Raw genomic sequence first — 22,617 nt, 5'->3', positions numbered from 1 at the left:
TCGATATCGTTACGTCGAACTTCGGATACGTCGATGCAAATTTTACAGTCCCTTGAATATCGAGGTAACGGTATTCGACTGTATAGTCAAACATAGTTACCATATCCTGCCATTGACAAACCATGGTGTGACCATAGTCAAACATAGATACCATATCAAACTATTGACATTAACCATGGTGTGACCATAGTCAAACATAGTTACCATATCCTGCCATTGACAAACCATGGTGTGACTATAGTCAAACATAGATACCATATCCAGCCATTGACAAACCATGGTGTGACCTTTAAATAAGTCGAACATAGTAAACATATTCAACCATTATGACATATTAATCCATGGTGTGGCCAAAGTTCAACACAGTTACCATATCCAAATATTATCAATACATGGTTTGGTCATTCGTTCTCCATTTAATCATAACCATGGCATCACTGACTGCAAACACTGACAGTGGACATGGTTTGGCAATAGTACCAACTGTTGTAACAGTTTAACTCTTAAAACAATAGTTGGTCAATTTCAACCTTAGGTCATTGCCTTTCTATTTTCTAAGTACTGGACTACATCTGGCAGGCTCTTCAACAATATATTTACATGATGTAACAAATCTTGGACAAGCTAGAAGGAATCACTATGACTGCAACCTGTAAACAAGAGGGCTAAGATGGCCCTAGGTCGCTCACCTGAGAAACACCATAACAGTGTAAACATGTTTGATCTAGTTATTTCATGGAAACAAATATTCTGACCAATTTTCATTAAAATTGGAGCATAAATCTTGAGTGTAAACAAGTATTTTCTTTGATTTGACCTAGTGACCTAGTTTTTGATCCCAGATGATCCATATTCAAATTGGACCTAGATTTCATCAAGGTTTTGATTATTCTGACCAAATTTTATGAATATCCAGTGTAAAATGCAGCCCCTATTGCGTACACAAGGTTTTTCTTTAATTTGACAGGGTGACCTAGTTTTTGATACCAGATGACCCACATTCAAACTTGACCTAGATTTCATCCAGACAAACATTCTGATTAAATTTCATGAAGATTCGGTGTAAAATGCAGTCCCTATTGCATACATATGCTTTTTCTTTGATCTGACCTAGTCACCTAGTTTTTGACCCCAGATGAACCATATTCGAACTTGACCTAGATTTCATCAAGGCAATCATTCTGACAAAATTTCGTGAAGATCAGTTGAAAAATACAGCCTCTATCGCATACACATGGTTTTTCATTGATTTGAGCTAGTGACCTAGTTTTTGACCACAGATGACCCATTTTCGAATTTGGCCCAGATTTCATCAAGGTTAAATCATCCTGAACATAATTCATGAAGGTCAGTTGAAAAATACAGCATCTATCTCATACACAAGGTTTTTCTTTGATTTGACCTAGTGACCTAGTTTTTGACCCCAGATGACCCATTTTCGAACTTGGCCTAGATTTCATCAAGGTAATCATTCTGACAAAACTTCATGAAGATCAGTTGAAAAATACAGCCTCTATCGCATACACAAGCTAAATGTTGACAGACAGACGACAGACAGACGCCGGACATCAAGCGATTGCTCAGGTGAGCTAAAAATACATAATTTCCAAAAATGCAAATATATATGCCACACCACTCTCCCTCTTATTGCCAAAACTGGCAGGAAATACTGGAAATTCAAACTGATCAAAAATATAAATAAACAGATTTCTTGCTGAAGAGAGAACTTCTAATCAAGAACTGTTTCCTCAAGAAAACAGTTAACTGAATTACAAAACAATGTTATAAAATCATGTATTATTCATACAGCAATGTTCAGTTATCAAAGTTGAAATCCCTGCCCTGTCTCAAAGTCTGATAGAATTCTTAGTTGCATAATTTATAAATGAGTTATATAATATAAAGTTTCAAAAGATTTGCCCTGTCTCAAAGTCTGATAGAATTCTTAATTGCATAATTTATAAATGAGTTATATAATACAAAGTTTAAAAAGATTCAGATCAGAGATATGTGGTAATATTTCACCAATATAGCTAGGTGAACAGGTTGGTCTAGTTGTAACACACTTGACCATCATTCCAGAGGTCCAGGGTTCGAATCTGAATACACAAACTGGAAATTTCAAAGGTGATTTTATTGTCTCCAATCTAACTAACAGGCCGGTACTGGTTCTTCCCAGGAAAGATGGCATCCTGTGTATTGTGTATATCTAGTACTATACACCAGGCATGTTAAAGACCTAGACTGTCTAAAAACAGAGCTCAGACAGGCCTGTATCTAAAGGACTTCTCTCTCGGCTTTCTCTCGCTCTGCATCCCTCTTGTCAGACCACTCTGTGTCTGTACTAGTAGATGAAGACTTTGGTGTCCTGAGTGGCTTCCTTTGAGCTATAAAAAGTGCCTCTGAACTTGTCACAAAAAGGGCGCTATATAAATCTGCGACACAACATTAAAATGACCAATTTTTAACTAAGTCAGGGGCCATAACTCCTACAAGACTGAATGTATCCGGACGCGAAACCCCAGGTGCACATATGCACATGCTGACCAACATTCCTGTAAACTTTGGTGACTCTAGGTCAAATACTTTTGGAGCTACGCGCGACACAACATTAAAATGACCAATTTTTTACTAAGTCAGGGGCCATAACTCCTACAAGACTGAATGAATCCGGACGCGAAACCCCAGGTGCACAACTGCACATGCTAATCAACATTCCTGTAAACTTTGGTGACTCTAGGTCAAATACTTTTGGAGCTAGGCGCGACACAACACTAAAATGACCAATTTTTTTATTTATTTATTTTGTTGGGTTTAACGTCGCACAGACACAATTTTAGGTCATATGGCGACTTTCCAGCTTTAATGGTGGAGGAAGACCCCAGGTGTCCCTCCGTGCATACTTTCATCACGAGCAGGCACCTGGGTAGAACCACCGACCTTCTGTAAGCCAGCTGGATGGCTTCCTCACATGAAGAATTCTACGCCCCAAATGAGGTTTTGAACCCACATCGATGAGGGGCAAATGGTTTGAAGTCAACGACTCTAACCGCTCGGCCACGGAGGCCCCCCAATTTTTACAATTTTTACAAAGTCAGGGGCCATAACTCCTACAAGACTGAATAAATCTGGACGGGAAATCACAGGTGCACAACTGCACATGCTGACCAACATTCCTGTAAAGTTTTGTGACTCTACGTCAAATACTATTAGAGCTAGGCGCGACACAACATTCTCGGAAGGACGGACGGACGGACAATGGCAAATCTATATGCCCCCCCAAAGTGGGGGCATAAAAAAAACTTATTCTTGTCAAAGAGCTATGTAGTTTGGTATACTCAGATAATCATGATATACTGTGGTTAATGTGAGTCGTGATACCAAGCTTTAATTATGATAGATTTGGTTGTCATGCGCCCAATACCATCAACCTCTTGTTTTACACCCATACAGGACTTTCTGACTTCATTCTATCAGCACTTCACAATTAAACACACTTTAACAAACACAATTTCCATTTCAATCTATTCAGTAACAGTAAACTTTAGGACTGTTAATTAAAAATTCATTGTAAACAATTAAAATAGACATTGTATGCATATTTATGTGAAGGTAAAATACATTCTTACCTAGCCATGATAAGCATTTACTTTTGCGTTGTTTTGAGCGTCCACGTGAACACATCTGTAATGCACTATCATCATGACTTGTGCTGAGATTTTCTATAGAACAAGTTGTCCACAACTGTAGAGAACCACGTCTTTTCCCCGAAAAACTTTCATTTTCTACCTCCAAATATCTGCCGCTACTACTAGAGCTGGGCAACATGCGTAAATGTTAAATTATCTCCTTATAAAATCTATCAAAACTTAATTGAATACTGTTTGTATTTCATGACTAGTGAATTACATTGCACTTGCATGTGCCATTCTGTCAAGGTTACTAATACAACTGAATACTGATATTGCGCCCTCTGTAACTACACCCTCCTGCAGTCAAAACTCCTTCCACAATGGTAACTTTTGCTTAACTTTGCAGTCCAATCCCAACTCTAGTATATACAGTTTGGTCTAACAAGTAAATACCACTTAAATTAACACTTCTTCCAACTGTGAATACTGCAATACTATGAAGATCAAATACTTTTGTAACTTGTTAAATTATACTGGTTTCAATTTCATACTTAATTGGCCATCTTTTACAAAAACCTGAAAAATTTCCAAGAGTAAACCAGTTTTACTAGCAACTTTAAAGCACGTTATATGCAATACATAGATCACCACCGCAAGCAACGGATAGAACTAAAGGTAGATTACTTTCCCGCCATGGCGTCGTCATGTATTACTGAAACAGTTCTATCGATCAATACTTACAAACCAGCATAGTCACACAGAAAATTAATTATTCCTCACTAGCAGAACTCGATATGGTAAATTCCGTCAACAACACACTGTCATGTAAATTGGTTTTTCTCGATTTCTCACGTTTTGTCAATAACTACTAATCACAGCTATTCCATCTCGCATTCATTTCCAAATGAATTCCTGAACATACCTATATTCATAAATTGGCTTTTAATATAGATTTAAGATAAACCGTTTATGGAGAGTCTTATATTTCCTGGAACATCAAAGGGTTCAGTAAAACAATATTTTCCTCGTAGACATTATTTATATATATATAATTCATGACATACTAAAAGGCATCATTAAAGAAAAACCTATATAAGAATTAGTTTATTATCTTAAAAGGCAACTTTTGTATGTCACATAAACATGACAATTACTAATGATTCTATACTTTTTATCACAAGAAATATTTAGAATGATACAAATTAACACCAGAATTTTGAAGTAAGATGATATTTTAAGATATCCTTTCCAACCCAGAAAAAAAAGTATCTAGTATCTAGTTTGGCAATCACTTCAAATGTAAATAACGTAATCACAAAATCAAATGTTAAGTTGTCTGATATAACTTAGTCCTTGTACTAATCATAAATATCATAATTGTTTGACCATAATATTTACAATAAACAAACATAACATGTATAGCAAAACAACTAGATCTGACAGATCAAAGATAGCCTCAGTCAAGTCTTACTTCTTTAAATTAAAATTTAATTGCATAATGCAGAATAGTAAATGCAGGCATTTTTAAATTATTATCTTGGATCTCCAAATACTGGGGTGAGGTACTTGTGGAACATCGAGAAGTCTTTGTTTTCTTTTTGTTTTTAAGAGGATTTTCGAGATCTTAAGATGAATTCTGGATCATTTGCTCTCCCCAAATACCAACTTTCCCTAATGATATGATCCAACTATCACAGAATATATGAACTGCCCCTTTTTATTTACCAAATATGGCATTGTGAAGAAATTTGGGGCTACCATGATTCAGGGATGAGCACCTTTAACCTTTAAACTTGGTGGCAAGTGATTCTGCCTTTGCGACCTCATGGTCTGCAATGTTTGCTATTCAGTCAAGAAATTTTCAGTGAACATCCCTTTGATAAACAAGTGGTACTGCCCAAACTGAATGACGGACCAGTCCATTTTAGAAATTTAGCAGGGTAAAGGTTAAATACATTTAGTAGTCCTACATACTGTTCAGGAGCTTCCAGTTTTCCGCTAGTGCTTGCCACTCCGTTTATTGATCTTTATGACTTTAGCACTTGCCACTTTAACACTTATATCACTACTAAGAATTTTATATAATATATCACAATAAAAACGATAATTGAGTATCTGACAGAATTACCTATTAAAGTGTACACTTTGACCTTAATCAACAATTGTACTTTCATAACAGTGATTCATTCCACCTGCTAGTCATGATAGAAATAATTAATAAATAATTCTTCTATATTTGACCTCTTATGTAACCAAGACAATTAATTAACCACTTAATGTGTTCTTTTTTTCTTTACTTTAATGAATAATCAGGGATAAGTTGGTGTTTGATGTTTGTTTTATTTTCAATTCCCTAATGGAGGATGCACCACATTAAAGACATTTCATCAATTTTTCAGATAGGAATGACCATTCTGTTTCAAAGGTTGTATTAGGAGAGGCAAATTATACAATTATATTATTATAGTTTTAAGTATTCAGATTGTCCACCCACACATCACTTTTTTCAATAAAGGTTTTAAAACTTGTCTGTAACCAAGATGGGCAAAGGGAGGTAATAATAATTTTTCAAACTTACATTTCTGATGAACTTCAAATAAATTTATAGTTGTTAATGCAAATCTTTAACAATTAAAATATAATTTTTTAACAACAGCTGTCTCCATAGGATGACACATGCCCCCGATGGCACTTTGAATGAATAGTTATGGCCGATGTTAGAGTTTAGGACCTTTGACCTACGGACCTGGGTCTTGCGCGCGACACGTCATCTTACTGTGCCACACATTCATGCGTAGTTATTTTAAAATCCATGCATGAATGACAAAGATATGGACCTGACACGCCCATCAATGCACTATCATGAAAAATGACCTAAGTGTGACCTTGACCTTTGAGCTACGGACCTGGGTCTTGCACGCGACAGGTCATCTTACTGTGGTTCACATTCATGCCAAGTTATTTGAAAATCCATCCATGGATGACAAAGATATGGACCGGACACGCCCATCAATGCACTATCCTTTAACGTCTAAGTGTGACCTTGACCTTTGAGCTACGGACCTAGGTCTTGCGTGCGACACGTCGTCTTACTGTGGTACACATTCATGCCAAGTTATTTGAAAATCCATCCATGGATGACAAAGATATGGACCGGACATGCCCATCAATGCACTATCCTTTAACGTCTAAGTGTGACCTTGACCTTTGAGCTATGGACCTGGGTCTTGCGCGCGACACGTCGTCTTACTGTGGTACACATTCATGCCAAGTTATTTGAAAATCCATCCATCGATGACAAAGATATGGACCAGACACGAAAATTGCGGACAGACCTAAAGACGGTTCAAAAACTATAAAATTATGCCTCTCTTCGGGGGCATAAAAATTAACTTTACATGAAAGTCCTGAACATATGAAATTACAATCTTTTCAATCACCATCAAATAATTTTCAAATCTGATCCCAGAATATATAAATACTGAGTATATTGTGAACATTATAACCTGTACTTTAAATCCAGACTTATATTGCCAAACAAAATCAAATGAGCACCACTATATGAAAACCAACATCACTATTGCTTTGTGACCAGCAAGGATCCAGATCACTGCTCGTTTAGCCCCACATCCACACTGCTCCTTTATGGAATTCAGCACATGTTACATGCAACTGAAAAGCCACCTGTATGGATCCATATCAGACTGACAAAAGTATATTCTATATAAAACCATATTATATACTCCAAGATATTTACAGCAGATTACACAAGATAAAACTAATCTTTCAAATCCATTAGGAAAAAGACATCTCCAGATAAATATCATAATCCCATTTTTTTCTAGAATATCCTTCTGATCTCTATTTATAAACCATCAATTAAAAAAAAGAAGCATATACTCCATTAATTTTCTTCCATTTTTCATGTTTCATTATAAAACTCTCCTGTGAGTATGTGACGCAAATATTATTTACTTTGTCTATATATAACTTTCGCGCTTTTAATAATTAATTATACCATATAACTCACATCCTGTATTAGTTATATTTTTTCTGTTCACTGAACACTGCTGAAATACCATTGTAAGTAGTATACTGTATATAAATAACACTGTAATATGATTAAGTATTTATTGAAGGTCATAATTAAGGCGAAGTTTTAAGTTGGTCTTTTTTTTTCTGTGTGCAAAGTTTAATTTTGTTAGATAAAATGAAATCTTTCAAGAGTTTTTCAGTGTCCAAACAACAGTTAACCTAATGCCCTTCTTACCAGTTTCATCATGTGCATTTATTGTAATAACTGCTCAACATAATACAGCAGTAGACGACAGTGCGGGCTTTAAATTACTTAAAGTTCCACATTTCTTAATCCCATAAAAGTAAAGAAATAATAAGGTCTAAAATTAGTAATCCCTGATCCTATATACAGGCAGTTGCTGTGTCTCCTGTTTGAATGTAACACTAAGAAAGCAAATTGCCTGGCCACTAGGTTGTGAATCAGACAGACTTGGTATTTTAATGACATTGGAGCATGATAACATACTAACATAATGTATGCATCTTGTTAACCTAATTACCAGGTAACACTGTTTTTTACATGACTGATATTTAGTCACCATTATAATTCATTCATAAGATGATAATAAATCATCTAAACTAGCTGTGTGTCCATAGGACACAGGTACCCCCCCCATACACACCCACCCACCCACCCACCCACCATCCTGACACTGTACATGGTTTCATGCACAGGCACGAGTAAAGAAAAAGGAAAATATGTGGGGAATTATGGTGCCCTTTCAAATGATATTAACTATCTACACAAGGCTAGAATCCAGAGATTTGAGTCCACAAGCAATGGGTTCACTTCCCACGCCGTTATGAATGAAATTCTCAAGAAATTACAGAAGCTATCTATCACTATTAATGTATGCATTTAGTTACAAAATGAGACCGACTACAAGTCTCTAGCCCTTTCTCTTCATAAAATATCTATCTGGAAATGAGGGCAAAGTCTCTAGCCTTCCTCTTCATGAAATATCTATCAGGGAAACGAGGGCAAAGTCTCTAGCCCTTCCTCTTCAAGAAATATCTATCGGGAAACGAGGGCAAATTCTGTAGCCCTTCCTCTTCATGAAATATCTATCGGGAAACGAGGGCAAAGTCTCTAGCCCTTCCTCTTCATGAAATATCTATCGGGAAACGAGGGCAAAGTCTCTAGCCCTTCCTCTTCATGGAATATCTATCAGGGAACGAGGGCAAAGTCTCTAGCCCTTCCTCTTCATGAAATATCTATCAGGAAACGAGGGCCTTCCTACTGGAAGTCCCAGGCAGATAAAAATGCAGCACAATGAAACAGTATGAAAACATTGACGCATAAAGTATGGTTTTCAGAATTCTTTTGCCATTACTAACATGTATAACTAACTATTTAAATAACAGCCCCTTACAACTATCAGTAGCATCTGCTACACGTGATTATTCAATAACGCTTTTAATTTCCCCTTGGTCTTTCTCTTGCATTCCCCGCCATTGAACAGCAGCCCTTCGGTATTTTGGAACGTGATTTCTGACTGGCCAACAGCAACAGAATCGCACAGGATTTCATGGATATTATGATATCCCTTTTAATGGCAGAAAATGCAGTCATAAAGTATGAACTACTTTCCTGCAGCAAAGTATTTCAAAGCCAATATTTATGGAAGTCAGAGAGATGTTGGTCAAGTTCCAGAAACTATGTGAAGCAATATGCAACAAAAGTTGAGCGCTAAATTTAGACTAAGCTAATCATTTACATACTGTGAAATCATTAATATTCGTGGGGACTAATTTTCATCGAGTTTGTGGTTTGGTCAATCCATGAAATTCGAACTCAACAAACACTCAACAAACAAGTAAAATTCCCATTCATTTTATGTTCATAAGGAGAAAATCCACAGTAATCAAAATCTGACTGTTGTATCTTGAATTCCAAGCACTTTGAGATAACTGAAATTTGACTTAAAATAATATTTTGTGCACATGTTTTCAGGACGGGACTTGAAAATGTTTTTGACATAGCCAGAATTTTGAGATAAGCGAATTTGAGATATTGAGCTTCAACTGTATTTGAGCCGTACCGTGAGAAAACCAACATAGTGGCTTTGCGACCAGCATGGATCCAGACCAGCCTGCGCATCTGCACAGTCTGGTCAGAACCCATGCTGTTCCCTTTCAAAGCGTATTGCAATTAGAGAAACTGTTTGTGAACAGCATGGATCCTGACCAGACTGCGTGGAGGCACAGGCTGGTCTGGATCCATGCTTACCGCAAAGCCACCATGTTGGTTTTCTCATGGCACGGCTCATATATCCCTCTGAAATAGCAGTTCTGTCCAATACCACAAATATTCTTGAATCTACAAAGATGTTGATCATAAAGTCAGACTAAGTACCACCTTGTAAGGCATCTTCAACAGATTCTGGAGCAATAATCGAGAAAACAGGGTCTGATGTAGACATTATTAATATGTCTTAAATTTTCCATTACTGACAGTACTGTTGTAGAACATGTCTGGCAGAAATTGCTATAAATGGACTGTCTGGAACTGGATTGTTTTACTACTTTTATGTGCTTATATCAGACATGCAGACAGTACTACGCATCTAATTATTGGTGTAAACTCTAAGAAAACAAAATAAAATTTTGCTGATACCTGTTTCCGAATTCTTGCCAAAATCCTCAAGTTTACGATTTTTCTATGTAAGTACTAGGAGTTTAAAGTTCTACATGGTTAATACTGCCAGGTGACCTTTAACATCCCTGTGAGGAACAACAGGTAAGGACATTTAGAAATATCAACAAGAGGACAAACTGCAAGAAGATTCCTCAAGAAGTAGGAGAGCAAACTTGACAAATAAGACAGCGGAGCAATCTTGCCCATTACTGAACCCTGAATTTTTTTTTCTCAAAACACATTGCTGAAAATGTAGCAAAAATCTGAGGACCCATCTACCTGCCAAAATGAATGCCACAAGAGTTAAATGAAACAGAAGCATACTAGATGTGTGTCTACAGGTCCACACTGATGCCCACTTCTGTCACTTCACTATTGAAACACCAAATGCATAACTTCACAATCATGCTGATTAACAATCCTTTGAGGTATGTTGACCTTAAGTGAATTTTTTTATGAGACTTGCATGACAAAAATTTGGAAGGACAGATGGATGGATGCATGGATAGAAGGACAGACGGACAAAGGCAAATCTAAGTGCCGGGGGGGAATGTTGTATGTTTGATCCCTCAAAAAGGAAATAATATTCCACCTTACATAGTCAAAACACACTAAAATTTCTTCACAGTAAATGAGTTAAGTTATAACAGATCCATGTGACACAGCAGGAAATAAAGTCAGTTTTTCACTAATTTTGAATCAAAATTCGATAAAAAATTGTGAGATTCAGACAAAATCAGATTACTTACTTGTTAGTTTAAGAATTTTATTCAGTCTATCAACAGGTCTTCTAAACATTTCTTGCATTAACTTTTTCCGAACATGTTAAAATGTCACTTGAATGTTTTTCAAATCCTGTTCCTTACACGCCCAATATGACAATTCAAACCATTTCAGCATTCATGGAAGGTTACTATGTATCACTGGTATCATGTTTCCTTATAAAGTCTTGAAATCAAATGACGCATGTGTTTTGTATATGAGGAAATTATACTTAAGTGTTTACATGACAACAGTTTTCCACAGACCATTTTAAACATATTCAGCATGTACTCCATTTCCCACTCAAAAAAAACAACAAAACATCGTAAGGTGAAATTATCATTCTACATGTGACAAACTGATTAATTCAACAAAATCAGAAACAAATTAAGTTCCTGCTTATTTCATTTTTTCAGTTTGAAATACATTAGTTTTTGTCCTAGAAAAATAAACACTTAGCCCCAAACAATGATACTGAAACTACACTTTGTACTCTTATTAAATGGCTTGCTGGTCAATAGTAAAATTTTTTCTATTGCCCAGGTTTCATTAAATAACATTAGAAATAAATTTCATTCTTTAACCTTCAATTCTGACTTTACCCCAACTTATGGTAAGTGATAAAGATCCTCTGGGTAATGAATCAGGGAAATTGTGAAAAATTCTTTCCTATATTTGGTCACAATGCTACCAGAAGCCACTTTTACAATCACTAACCACACAAGGGCAGTTCTTGTAGGATATAATCATCACTAACCACACATGGGCAGTTCCTTTAGAACATAATCATCACCTATCACTCAAGGGCAGTTCTTGAATGATATAATCACCACTTATCACACAAGGGCAGTTCCTGTTTACATAATCATCACTAACCACTAAAGGGCAGTTCTTGTAGGATATAATCATCACTAACCACACAAGGGCAGTTCCTTTAGAACATAATCATCACCTATCACTCAAGGGCAGTTCTTGTACGATATAATCACCACTAATCACACAAGGGCAGTTCCTGTTTATATATTCATCAATAATCACTAAAGGGCAGTTCTTGTAGGATGTAGTCATCATTAACCACACAAGGGCAGTTCTTGTAGGATATAATCATCACTAACCACACAAGGACAGTTCCTTTAGAACATAATCATCACCAATCGCTCAAGGGCAGTTCTTGTACGATATAATCACCACTAATCACACAAGGGCAGTTCCTGTTAACATAATCATCACTAACCACTAAAGGGCAGTTCTTGTAGGATATAATCATCACTGACCACACTAGGGCAGTTTCTGTATTACATAATCATCACTGACCACATAAGGGCAGTTATATGTAGAACATATTCATCACTAACCACACAAGAGCAGATATTGTAGGATATAATCATCACAAACCACACAAGGGCAGTTCCTGTATAACATAATCATCTTCAACCACTCAAGAGCAGTTCTTGTAGGATGTAGTCATCATTAACCACTAAAGGGCAGTTCCTGTATTACATAATCATCACTAACCTGTGACACAAGGGCAGTTCCTGTAGAACATAATCCTCACTAACCACACAAGGGCAGTTCTTGTAGAATATAATCATCACTGACCACACAAGGGCAGTTCCTGTATAACATAATCATCACGAACTACAAAAGGGCAGTTCTTGTAGGATATAATCATCACTGACCACACAAGGGCAGTCCCTGTATTACATAATCATCACTAACCACACAAAGGCAGTTCCTGTATTATTTGATCATCAATAACCATATATGGACAGTTCTTGTAGGATATAATCATCACTGACCACACAAGGGCAGTTCCTGTATAACATAATCATCACTAACCATACAAGGGCAGTTCCTGTATTACATAATCATCACTAACCACACAAGGGCAGTTCCTGTATTATATAATCATCACTAACCACACAAGGGCAGTTCCTGTATACATAATCATCACTGACCACACAAGGGCAGTTCCTGTACTACATAATCATCACTGACCACACAAAGGCAGTTCCTGTATACATAATCATCACTAACCACACAAGGGCAGTTCCTGTATTACATAATCATCACTAATCATACAAGGGCAGTTACTGTATACATAATCATCACTGACCACACAAGGGCAGTTCCTGTACTACATAATCATCACTGACCACACAAGGGCAGTTCCTGTATTACATAATCATCACTAACCACACAAGGGCAGTTCCTGTATTATACAATCATCACTAACCACACAAGGGCAGTTCCTGTATACATAATCATCACTGACCACACAAGGGCAGTTCCTGTATACATAACCATCACTAACCATACAAGGGCAGTTCCTGTATTACATAATCATCACTAACCATACAAGGGCAGTTCCTGTATACATAATCATCACTGACCACACAAGGGCAGTTCCTGTATTACATAATCATTACTGACCACACAAGGGCAGTTCCTGTATTAAATAATCATCACTGACCACACAAGGGCAGTTCCTGCATAACATAATCTTCACTTACCATATAAGGGTAATTCTTGCAGGATATATTCATCACTGACCACATAAGGGCATGTCCTGTATTACATAATCATCACTTACCACACAAGGGCAGTTTCTGTATTACACAATCATCACTGACCATTCAAGGGCAGTTCCTGTATTATATAATCATCACTGACCACACAAGGGCAGTTCCTGTATTATACAATCATCACTGACCACACAAGGGCAGTTCCTGTATACATAATCATCACTGATCACACAAGGGCAGTTTCTGTACTACATAATCATCACTGACCACACAAGGGCAGTTCCTGTATACATAATCATCACTGACCACACAAGGGCAGTTCCTGTATTACATAATCATCACTGACCACACAAGGGCAGTTCCTGTATTACATAATCATTACTGACCACACAAGGGCAGTTCCTGTATTAAATAATCACCACTGACCACACAAGGGCAGATCCTGTATTGTATAACCATCACTGACCATACAAGGGCACTCCATGTATGACATGTCCACCATCCTGCATAACATAATCTTCACTAACCATATAAGGGTAATTCTTGCAGGATATATTCATCACTGACCACATAAGGGCATGTCCTGTATCACATAATCATCAATTACCACACAAGGGCAGTTTCTGTATTACACAATCATCACTGACCATTCAAGGGCAGTTCTTGTATTATATAATCATCACTGACCACACAAGGGCAGATCCTGTATTGTATAACCATCACTGACCATACAAGGGCACTCCATGTATGACATGTCCACCATACAGGTTCCCAATACATGCTTTCTCTACTGTGGGAGCTAAAAATGTGGGTTTATTGAACAGGAAAACTTCTTTTACCTACTTTCTCTGACAACACCAGATGTCGAATTTTGTAAGTAACTTTCCTGACAAAGAAAAAACTATTTATACTTTTTCTAAAAAAAAAAACAAATTACAATTCCACTACATTATTTCTCCTATAATTTCCTTTTATAAAATAAATTGAAATGGTATCCATGGCTGCTGCAGGAAAGACTAATAATTCGCTTGCTTATCCTCCAGGGAAATAAAGAGCTAAAACTAAATTACCTGAAAACATTCTTGTCAACAAACGGAATCAGAGAAACAATTATTATATCATTGTTGTTTATTAGTGTTCAGGCAACTCTGAGTTTAAAGGCAGAAAACATTTGCAGTCTTGAGGTCAGTGACTATGACCTTTGACATATGACCCCCAAAGCAAAAGCGTCATCTACTGACCACAGGCAATCATCCTACGAAACTTGACCACTGTAGGCCAAAGTTTTTAGTTAGAGTAAAAACCATTTTCATTCTTAAAGACATTGTTACCTTGTCATTTGACCTACTGATCCATAATCTTCTGACCACAGACAATCATTGTATAAAGACTGACCACTGTTGGCCAAAGTATTCTCTAATTATTGACTGGGAACCAAATTATCTATCAGCCAACCAATACACAGTCTGCCAACAAGCATAACAATTTTGAAGTGGGTAAACTATATAAAACAAACAAAATATCTAGTTCATATCCACAGGCCCCCCCCCCCCCCCCCCCCCCCCGAGACTTTTAACAACAGATTTAATAACAGTATTTTAATATCTGTGGTAAACAAACTCCATCTGTAATAAACAGTTTTCTGAAAGCAATATTGAGTTAAGCAGACAGTCTGACACATGTGGCTGACCAACCTACAGATACTCTGCACAAATCAATATCATCCATGTTTTATCAAAGTGTTAAATACTGCATAACATTATGCTGTTTCGGAGTGTTTTATTAACAGCCTTTACCCAAGTTCAGTTTCTGAAATTTCAGATACTGGACTTGGATAACAAAACATAATTCATATTGTATTTCTTTTTTATTTCAGGTCACAGTCAAATTTATTAATGCCTGACATGGGGGATGACATTCAGGATTGCTGCCCTTTGCAGTTTTAACATTGTCTCCTCTACATCCTGGAAAAAATATGTGACTGTTCCGCAAATACCCATAAAATAACTGCATAAACTTCTAAGAGCATAAAGGCCACTTTTGCAATTTACTACTGTTGCCAGGAAACAACAATACAGATTACCCTCATTTCTGTCACCCAATTATCTCCGTAACACTGTAGGAAGGTAATATCCTCTGTAACAATACTGCAGAACAACAGGCAACAAAACACTCCATAATCTTGTCAATTATTCCACAAAGACTCATTCAAAACATCCTGGCATGCAACTTTCAGGATCAGTTTTCCTTTTTTGTTTCAAAATTCATTACTGATTAAAAAACCCTGAAGAAACAAAAAACAAGAATGTTGGTGCAAAACACAGCCTCAATGACTCAAACATTTTATCAGTTGAAAAATATGAAGCTCCATACAAGTCAATGTTACAGAACAATATCACAGGACAACATTCTGACACAACTTTTGACACCATAGTGTGAAACTGACCTTTCTGTGTCCTGTTGCAATATTCTATCCCAATGAAGCACACATTATGCCTTTAAATGACAGCTATATGTACTTGCATGCAAAACTTTAACCAAGGTGTGGCGCCGATGCCGATGCTAACACCAGGATTCTTCAAATAGTCGAGCAAAAAACTAGGCCAATCATAATGTTTATCAACTAAATAAAGTTGTTTCTGGAAGAATGGATACATATTTATTCTGTGCCTAAGGTGTGAAAATATGACCTGTTCATAATCCCTTGTATCTCTGCAGATACAATAGTTCAAGGTCATTTCTAAATAAATATATATTCCAGTCCAAACCAAACTAGAGCTATCACTAAAGGTGATGAATGTACCCCCCGCATGCACTGACACAGTACATTGCAATTTGACGCACACAAGATTGCATAATTATGTTGCCTGTATGTATATAGACTGTATGTATACAGTTTAGTAACAAAAAACAAAGTCCCATAACTATGCAGATTATATTTATCTAAAAGAACATAACATGCACCATTCACAACTAGGGTTGGCACTGATTACTTGTGTGAAGTTTCATTAAATTGTGTAAAAGGGTTCGGAAGATTTGGCGCATACAAGATTGCATATGCAGACTGTATGTACATAGTATGTTAACAAGAAACAAAGTCCCATAACTCTGCAATTTTTTTTTTTCTGAAAGAACCTAACATGCCCCATGCACAACTACTGATGTTACTGATCCCTTGTGTGAAGTTTCATTAAATTGTGTCAAGTGGATGAGGAGAGATGGTGCACACAAGATTGTGTCTATGTCTATAGTATAGTAACAAAAAACAAAGTCCCATAACTCTGCAAGTTTTTTTTCTGAAAGAACCTAACATGCCCCATGCACAACTACTGTTGTTACTGATCACTTGTGTGAAGTTTCATTAAATTCTGTCAAGGGGATAAGGAGAGATGGTGCGCACAAGATTGTGTGTACGGACAGACAGACGGATGGACAGACAGACAGACAACTTGAAACCAGTATACCCCCCCTTACAACTTTATTGTCGGGGGGTACAAATATCGTCTAGTCATGGTGGTTGTTTGTGCAAAGTTATTTCAAAATCCAACAAAGCACAGCAAAGTTATAGGCCAGACAGGATTTTATGCACTCACGGACAGACACACAGGTTGTGGTAACACTTTATGCACCACTCCACGTTGTTATAAATGTAGACATAAAAATATAAACCTACCTATCTGAGGAGAGGGACATCGAGCTTGTAACACTGGCGACTTGTTTGGACCAACGACAGATTTCCGATGACGACTGTAAAAAATTAGAATTATGGTATATTAGTGAATAATCAAAGGGAAAAAACTCTTAAATTCTATACCTTTAGCTAAGTCTAGAGTTACTTTCCCTCACTAAAAACCTTGTACATATGTTATAAGGATATTCACCCACAAAATATGTAAAACTTCATAAACATGCTACTTTTGTGTGTGCTGGAAAAAAGTTCAAGTCAAAGAACTTCAGGCTATGCCCTCAGTTGAAATCACTTTTTCCAGGTAGATAAATATATACAGGAACCTCTCTAAATGGCAGCAATTACATGCTATCATTAGTTAAAATAATTTATCACAGCTTGAAAGTCAGTTTGGTGCATTTTCATTTGCTGCTAGTTCCTGATAACAAGAGCTGTCACAGGAGACAGCGCGCTCGACTATTTCTATGCTGGATAGTGAAACTGGGCACATCTGAGGAAACAAGAGCTGTCACTGGAGTGTTTAATGACTCCAATTGTGGATGAAGATATTGCACAATAGCCTGAGTCTATGTCAAAAATATCAACTTAAAGTAATAAGAGCCTCAGAGGTAAAGATTAAATGTATCAAAACACTATATAAGTATATCCTAAGCAAAAAGGGGCATACTTCATTAAATATTGGTGCCAGAGTTATGCAGCTTGTGTCATATAGTGTAGGTGATGATGTTGAACAACTATTTTAAGTTTGAATCAAATCCATTCAGTAATAACAGAATCAGAGTGAAAGTGCACCAAAACTTTAACCTAAAATTCTAAGTAAAAAGGGGGAATTATTAATGAAAAATTAGTGCCAAAGTTATGCACCTTGCGTCATATGGTGTGGGTGATGATGTTGAACAACTATTTTAAGTTTGAATCAAATCCATTCGGTAATAACAGAGACAGAGTGAAAGTGCACCAAAACTTTAACCTAAAATTCTAAGTAAAAAAGGGAAATAATTCATGAAAAATTGGTCCCAGAGTTATGCACCTTGTGTCATATGATAAGGGTAATGATGTTGAACAATTGTTTAAGTTTGAATCAGATCCATTCAGTAATAACAGAGATAGAGTGAAACTGCATAAAACTTTAACCTGAAATTCTAAGTAAAAAAGGGGAATAATTCATGAAAAATTAGTGCCAGAGCTATGCATCTTGTGTCATATGATGTGGGTGATGATGCTGAACAACTATTTTAAGTTTGAATCAAATCCATTCAGTAATAACAGGAGTAGAGTGAAAGTGCACCAAAACTTTAACCTGAAATTCTAATTAAAAAGGGGGAATAATTCACGAAAGAATGGTGCCAGAGTTATGCACCTTGTGTCATATGATGTGGGTGATGATGTTGAACAACTATTTTAAGTTTGAATCAAATCCATTCAGTAATAACAGAGATAGAGTGAAAGTGCATCAAAACTTTAACCTGAAAATCTAAGTGAAAAGGGGGGATAATTCATGAAATATTGGTGCCAGAGTTATGGCCCTTATGTCAGATGATGTGGATGATGATGAGGAATAAGTATTTCAAGTCTGAATCAAATCCATCAAGTAATTACAGAGATAAGTTGGAAAAAGAGAAAGTGCACCAAAACTTTAACCAAGGTGGGGACGCGGAAAGACGCAGACGCCGGGGCAGGTAGGATAGCTCTCCTTATACTTCGTATAGTCGAGCTAAAAATAAGACTATCCTTCTTCCAGGAGAGTGAACAAAACTTAAAGACAATTATGCCACAAAATAACTGTATTCTTTTGTATTTCCATGATGGTAATTATACATGGTTTGCATGAAGAAGAGGGCCATGAAGGCCCTGTATCGCTCACCTGACCTACTGACCTAAAGATCATCAAGATCAACATTCTGACCAAGTTTCATTAAGATATGGTCATAAATGTAGCCTCTAAAGTGTTAACTAGCTTCTCCTTTGATTTGATCCGGTGACCTAGTTTTTGATCCCACATGACCCAGATTCAAACTTGACCTAAAGATCATCAAGATTAACAATCTGATTTAGTTTGATGAAGATACAGTCATAAATGTGGCCTCTAGAGTGTTAACAAGCTTTTCCTTTGATTTGGCCTAGTGAGCTAGTTTTTGACCCCACCTGACCCAGATTTGAACTTGACCTATAGATCATCAAGATTAACATTCTGACCAAGTTTCATTAAGATATGGTCATAAATGTGGCCTCGAGAGTGTTAACTAGCTTTTCCTTTGATTTGACCTGGTGACCTAGTTTTTGATCCTACATGACCCAGATTCAAACTGGACCTTGAGATCATCAAGATTAACATTCTGACCAAGTTTCATGAAGATACTGATACACCCTGCCATTACCTTTGTATCGTAACATGTTGTTACTGTTGTTGTGATGCAAATGATGGTTATTTTGCCAACAACCTTTAATGTCACGCTATAAACAGTTAGGGTTATGAAATATGTTATTATATCTAATGATTACCAGTGTTTTAACTCGTAAACGGCGCACACTTTGCCAGAAAGCTGCATTTATTGTTATTTCACATTACTGTATGTTTCATGTTTACGTCAGCCATGATCATTGATGCATGATGGGGTTGTATAACTTCCGTTGTCATTAGCAACTGCTTCCAGTGTATTGTTTACATTACTGTAAATCACTATGTTTCGGCAAAAGACTTATTTTGGTGGAAATCCCATGGTATTAATCATTTTAAGAAAGCCTTTTCTCTATGTAACAGTAATTTTCTATCAAAGTTTCATTCAGTTTTAGCATGAGATCGTATTTTCTCTGGTTGGTTTGGTTGGTTGACAGCGATCGTCCGTACAAAATTTGATCGTTTCCGAACGTCAATCGAGCAATTTTCGAACGTCGAACACTGGACGTAATCTAAAACGAACCGTGGAACATTTTCCGAACAAGTTCTTGTTCGTTTCCTTAGATTTAGTATAAATAGGGCTGGAAATGTTCGACTGCAGTCAGTTTTACAACAGCTTTCTAGCATACGTTACGGCTAAAGAACAGTAATTTACGAAATTAAATGGTACTTAAACCAGTGTGACTTTCCATTTACCTCTTTGGACTAAAGCTAGAACACTATATAACTGATCTGCAATATCTAGAATTTGATACGCATTTTTCGAAACGTAGATGATCTATTTTATAATTATTTTCTCATTTAATACTGGTCACTGACTCAAACAAGATCTTTATATAGAAAAGCTGTATTATAATATTTATCAACCAAACTTCATCTAATTCTACGGAGGATTTTGAACATCAGAAGTGTGCGCCGTTTTGAAGCATAAATTATACGTTCACCAACATATTTTTCGTACATGCTGGAAATCATCAAGTCGTAAAGCCAGAGTATAGGCATCTATTAAAATCAGTAAAGTTGGAACAGTATTGCTCTTCTTTCTACTGATAACTGGGAACAGACAAGTAGCCTAAGCATTTATCTTCTACCCTCAGCATACCAACACCAATATTACAGAAGCTTTACAGAACCATTACAGATGCTTGAATTTTGAGTGTTCTGTAATTTTGTGATCAAGTCTTTGTCTGTCTGGATAAAAGATCACCTCTACGAGTTCGCAGGATCATTACAGATACTAGAATATAGTATTCTGTAATTATTGTGATCGAATATTAGTCCGTCTTGATTACAGATCAACTGTACGAGTCCAGCAGCCGTTGACACGCTACCACAGTTACGCACATTAATTGAGTTGAAACATAGCTGGACTGTAACAATATAGTCCAAAATGTGACCTCTTCAATGTTAACAAGCTTTTCCTTTGATTTGACCTGGTGACCTAGCTTCTGACCCCAGATGACCCAATATCAAACTCGTCCAAGATTTTATTGAGGGTAACATTCTGACCAAGTTTCATTAAGACTGGGCCAAAATTGTGACCTCTAGAGTGTTAACAAGCTTTTCCTTTGATCTGACCTGGTGACCTAGTTTTTGACCCCAGATGACCCAATATCGAACTCGTCCAAGATTTTATTGAGGGTAACATTCTGACCAAGTTTCATTAAGACTGGGCCAAAATTGTGACCTCAGAGTGTTAACAAGCTTTTCCTTTGATCTGACCTGGTGACCTAGTTTTTGACCCCAAATGACCCAATATCGAACTCGTCCAAGATTTTACTGAGGCTAACATTCTGACCAAGTTTCATTAAGATGGGCCAAAACTGTGACCTCTAGAGTGTTAACAAGCTTTTCCTTTGATTTGATCTGGTGACCTAGTTTTTGACCCCAGATGACCCAATATCGAACTTGTCCAAGATTTTATTGAGGGTAACATTCTGACCAAGTTTCATTAAGATTGGGCAAAAATTGTGACCTCTAATGTGTTAACAGTCAAATTGTTGATGACGGATGACTGACGGACGGACGACGAAGGACACAGGGCAATCACAAAAGCTCACCTTGAGCACTTCGTGCTCAGGTGAGCTAAAAATGAGAAATAATAAATATCTCGTTACAAACTGACAGTGACATATATAAGGCCAAGACAGTATGTCTAAATATATTATTAAATTAATGTAGCAGTATGAACATTTCTTAAAAGATTAAGTGGAGTTTAGACCATATTAAAAAATTGTTTCTAAAGTGTAGGATAGTTATTATTCTCTGTTTTGTAAAACTATACTGAAAAGAAAATGACTGAATAAGTTTGCAGATGAAGTTGTGAAAACATTATTTATTCAGGCAGGGCATAAATTGCTCATCTTGTCATCTGGTAGAATAGCTGTATTATACCAGTAATATTTGAAGGATTTGCACGAAGTTCATGTGGGAGGAAAAAGTAGGTCACTAGGTTGAGGTGGGTCTTTAAGATAAAACTGCATGAAGAGACAGATAAACTGGAAGTGCACCTTCTTAAACAACATCTGACCTAGTTACATAGGTTTTACTAAGCTAGCATTAAATGAAACACACCTTGTGACCAAATTCGACAAATGAACAAATTTGACACAATGACTTTGCTTTACCTAATTACAGAATCCTTAACAGAAACTAGAAGATGCTTTTGTAGAAAGGCCCATGTCTCCCCCAATGCATGATAGACAAGAAGTCAATAGGCCGGACAGGAGCAAAAGTCCAAGAGACACTGATGGTTGGCTGCAACTGGAATCATCTAAACGGCATGTCCAATCATCCAAAGTAGTTTCAACATTATAGGCAAAGTGGCATTGGTTCTCAAGTTACCGATTGGGAAAGGTTTTCCATGTTTTGGCCCCTGTGACCTTGACCTTTGATCA

At 36.8% G+C, this 22,617-nt stretch overlaps 1 protein-coding gene across 4 annotated transcripts in view; it reads right to left on the bottom strand.

Annotated features, from left to right (window-relative positions):
* The window catches only part of LOC123525808 (microtubule-associated serine/threonine-protein kinase 3-like), a 222,842-nt gene that overhangs the window by 60,717 nt on the left and 139,508 nt on the right, over positions 1 to 22,617 (bottom strand). For all 4 annotated transcript variants that reach the window (XM_053538360.1, XM_053538362.1, XM_053538361.1 and 1 more), the window contains one exon: positions 17,308 to 17,381. In XM_053538360.1, coding sequence (XP_053394335.1) covers positions 17,308 to 17,381 — 74 coding nt within the window. The remainder of the gene's footprint in view (positions 1 to 17,307; positions 17,382 to 22,617) is intronic.

The sequence above is a fragment of the Mercenaria mercenaria genome, chromosome 3 (assembly GCF_021730395.1).
Source record: "Mercenaria mercenaria strain notata chromosome 3, MADL_Memer_1, whole genome shotgun sequence".
NCBI classification, from domain to species: domain Eukaryota; kingdom Metazoa; phylum Mollusca; class Bivalvia; order Venerida; family Veneridae; genus Mercenaria; species Mercenaria mercenaria.
The sequence above is the reverse complement of the archived record's forward strand: the minus strand, read 5'-3'. Positions and strand labels throughout refer to the sequence as shown.